The 4,080-nt window shown below is 49.9% G+C and overlaps 1 protein-coding gene across 1 annotated transcript; it reads left to right on the top strand.

Moving 5' to 3' along the window:
• Positions 1 to 2,470: 2,470 nt before the first annotated feature.
• On the top strand, positions 2,471 to 3,566 carry LOC146201442 (uncharacterized). The gene is made up of 3 exons (XM_084593018.1): positions 2,471 to 2,778; positions 2,859 to 3,038; positions 3,121 to 3,566. Exons 1-3 carry the CDS (start codon positions 2,536 to 2,538, stop codon positions 3,364 to 3,366), a joined length of 669 nt encoding a protein of 222 aa, XP_084449144.1. The 5' UTR covers positions 2,471 to 2,535; the 3' UTR covers positions 3,367 to 3,566.
• The last annotated feature ends 514 nt before the right edge of the window (positions 3,567 to 4,080 follow it).

The raw sequence follows: 4,080 nt of genomic DNA on the forward strand, positions 1-4,080 counted from the left end.
ACAGGATACATGAATAAGGTATGGGAGACTGGACAACTACCGCAGGCATGGAAAAATGCCAGTATAATCCTCATACCCAAACCGGGGAAGCCGCCAAAGCTAGAAAACCTAAGACCCATATCACTGACCTCGTGCGTGGGAAAGCTAATGGAACGTGTTATTCAGACGAGACTTACCAAATACATGGAGCAAGAGAACCTCTGGCCACACGAAATGGTGGGCTTCAGGCCGGGGCTAAGCACACAGGACGTCATGCTCAGACTTAGATACGATATCATAACACATGAATCTTCAGATACAAAGACTATTATCGGCCTTGACCTAACCAAAGCCTTCGACAATGTCAAGCATAAGGCAGTGCTCGAAGGTCTCCAAGAAGTTGGGGTTGGAACCAGAACCTATAACTATATTAAAGATTTTCTCACTAACAGAGAGGTCACCATGAGCTTTCAAAGCGCCAAATCACACACAATCACCTTGGGTAGCAAGGGAACGCCACAAGGCTCTGTCTTGTCTCCCTTTCTATTTAACATTGCTATGAGGGGGCTACCAGCACAACTAAAGCAAATACCGGACTTAAAATTTAGCATGTACGCAGATGACATAAATCTCTGGATAAATAAAGGTAGCGACGCAGAAATAGAGAGCAAACTCCAGGCTGCCGCAAATAAGGTGGTTGAGTACGCTGCGAAACGCGGTCTATCCTGCTCGCCGCAAAAGTCAGAACTATTCATCTACAACCCCAAATATAAGAAGAATAAAGCAGACATAAAGATAAATGTTGAAAACTACCCGGTTCCACAAGTTGAGGAAATTAGAATCCTAGGAATGATCCTCCAAGCAAGAGGGCAGAACACAAACACCATCAAAAAATTGGAGAACTACGCAGCCCAAGTTACGGGCATATTCAGAAGAGTAGCGCTTAGAGGACACGGTCTCAAGGAACGTAGTCTACTCAAAATGACACAGGCCTACATCATCAGTCGCATATGTTATGCCACACCTTTTCTCAATCTCAAAAAGACAGAACGTGAAAAATCGACGTCATAATTCGAAAATGCGTCAAACGCGCACTAGGCCTCCCTGTCTCCACATCAACAGAGAAGCTGGAGAAAATGGGGATTCATAATACATGGCAAGAGCTCACTGAAGCTGTCAGAATCTCTCAACTGGAAAGACTAAGTCAGACGGAGACAGGCAGAGCCATCCTAGACTGGGTCGGACTCCAATCAGACAGAGGCCCACAGACGAAAACATCTATCCCACCCAACATAAGGGAACACATACTGGTACCACCCTTACCTCAAGACATGCACCCAGACTACAACAAAGAACGCAGAGAACACAGAGCCAAAGCCATCGCTAAAAGGATGAAACGCAAAGCAGTCGATGAAGTTGCTTATGTAGACGCATCATGCGGACGACATGGAGCAGCTGTCTCGGCAGTAGTAAATGGAGAAGGTGCACCTAAAATTGCGGCCTCAACACGCACCCGTGACATTAGCACAGCTGAAGAGGTCGCAATAGCGCTCGCATGCACTGGTACACAGGCCAAAACTATAATCAGCGACAGCAAAACGGCTGTCTGGAATTTTGCAAAAGGACGGATCTCAGAGGAGGCCAAAAAGATTCTTCTCACAAATCCCATTACTAGAACCATATCCATCATATGGATACCAGCACACGAATCTGCCCCTGGCAACGAAGCTGCGCACCTGCTGGCCCTAGATCTCTACCACCGGGCAGCGGTAGAACAGCCCGAATGCAAGGGAATTAAAGATTGCGCTATCACATACAATGAGATCACAGAATCTTACAAATTAGATCGAAAAGTATACCCTCCCCCAGATCGGTCTCTCACTAACAATGAAGCACGCATCTGGAGGCGATTACAAGCCGATAACTACATCTGCCCTGTCTGGGTTTTCTTAACACAGACCGGGGAGGAAGAAGATTCTAAATGTAAAAATTGCGGACAAAAAGGCACGCTAGATCATATAATATGGCAATGCGCAGATTCCCCAGGCGCCGGCATTAACATTGATAGTAGAGAAGCCTGGGAGGTTTGGCTGCGGAGCGGAGATCCCACCGTTCAGCGGCACGCGACCCGCCTGGCGGCTGAGGCCGTGAAGAGTGCTTGTAACCTCACCTGACCTCAGCCTGCGGGGCCCTCCTGACCCGCTACCCGGCCTGCGTGCCGGGGGCGGGAGATGAAGGGCTCCTTTTCGGTGGAAATAAAGTTTTCATTCATTCATTGGGGCCCGGTCCAGAAGCGTTTGCGGGTAGATCGGCTGGAAACGCTGATTGGTGGACACGCAGCGGCCTGGCGTGACGTTTTTCGCGTCACGCTCGATGCTTAACCGGATGTGACGTCGATGAAAACTAGGTTTGCTTGTTTTTTTCGTCCCTAACACATCTAGGGAATCCCTAGGTACCGTCCGCTCCGGCGGCGCGCGCGATATGCCGGCATTCGGTTCGTGGTTCTCGCTGCGGCGCGTATTCGGCTCGTGGGTCTCGTTGCGGCGCGTAATTCCTATGATGGCGGTCCTGCGTGGTGTCATAATCGGCGATAGCCAAATGAAATTCTTGTGCAGGTCTCGCCTGCGGCTTTCGCCGCATGTTGAGACGTGCACTTTCAGTTTTGGCGGTTATGATGCCACCTCACTGTCATTTAAGGTCGCGCAGATGCGTTTGCACGCCGATTTTGTTATTTTGTATGTAGGGGGCAATGACCTCGCTAATGGTCATGGCCCGCGGGAAATCGCCGCCAACATCAAGGTACGTATAAATTACGTAAAATCGTATCACAATTTGCTTTAAAAGTGCTGTGCCGTTCATCTTGCCCCACGTGCTTCCAGGACCTCGTGCGGCAGCTGCAGCAGCACGTCGCACGGATGGTGTTGGTTTTTAAAATACTGCCGCGGTATTTCAAAAACGAGAGCGAAGCGCTGCATGAAAACGCCCGTCGTCGGCAGCTGAACCGGCGCCTGACTGCTGCGCTGCGGCGCATGCCTGACGTGCGCATTCTGAACCCTGAGGTAAGAATGCTTTGTTTTCTCGTTTGTCACTCATTTATCAAATTGTTGAGTTCATAACGCAACTTTTTCGACACTCTTGCAGCACCGTTTCCTGGATGCTGCGAAGCGGCCGAGGCGTTGTCTGTACGCGGCCGACAGTTACCACGTGGCAAGGGGTCGCGGCATCGATCAGCTCTCGAAGATCATCGTCGCGGCCCTGGTCAAAGTGTACGGCTCCGACATCGCTGCAGCGTCAAGGGCAGAACCAGGAGCGGTGTACGTTGTCCACCACTGTCGGCGATGCAGGGCGAAGGGCCACGAGACGGGAGAGTGCAGCTCGTTTTGCTGACCACGCTGCCATGCCACTGCAAGCCACCGATGGAACGCTGCGCATACAAACGGCCCTTTTCAGGGCCACCCCATTGTTTCCTGGCAGACCGCAGGCTTGCAGTCCCGTGATCCAGTTCCCTCTCTTTAGATATGTTGCACGTAGTATATCGTTGTACTTAAAGCGTAGCTGCCGCAGCGAAATTATATATTTCGTATAGCATGCGCATAATATTGCTGTACCGCTTATAGCTGCTTCCCTCGTGCATTATTTAAGACCCTAGGACAGGAATCGCAAAACACGTGTAAGAGTAGCTGCCGGAGCGAACACTAGGCCTGTGCTCGGCCACAAAGCGTCGCGCTAGACCTCTTTTTTTTTCTTTCCCTTTACGAGGAATTCGTCGAGTGACAGTAAGTAAAGTTATACATTTCATATGACATGCGCATAATACTGCTGTACTGCTTATAGCTGCTTCCCTCGTGCATTATTTTAAGTCCCTGAGGACAGGAATCGCAAAACACGTGTAAGCGTAGCTGCCGCAGCGAACGCTAGGCCTTATTGCAACAGGGCTGCGCTCATTACGGCTTTGTTACGTCGTTTTTTTTTAATGTGAGCACCATTTACTATAACAACGGCACAATCGTCTGAAATATGGATTCTGTACAGCCTAAATAATTGCCGCTTACCTCGTGGGACATCTTCTGCAGCATCATGCCGCCCGCGTCTTTCATTTCA

Source organism: Amblyomma maculatum, chromosome 2 (assembly GCF_055883805.1).
Source record: "Amblyomma maculatum isolate TAMU_Amacu chromosome 2, ASM5588380v1, whole genome shotgun sequence".
NCBI classification, from domain to species: domain Eukaryota; kingdom Metazoa; phylum Arthropoda; class Arachnida; order Ixodida; family Ixodidae; genus Amblyomma; species Amblyomma maculatum.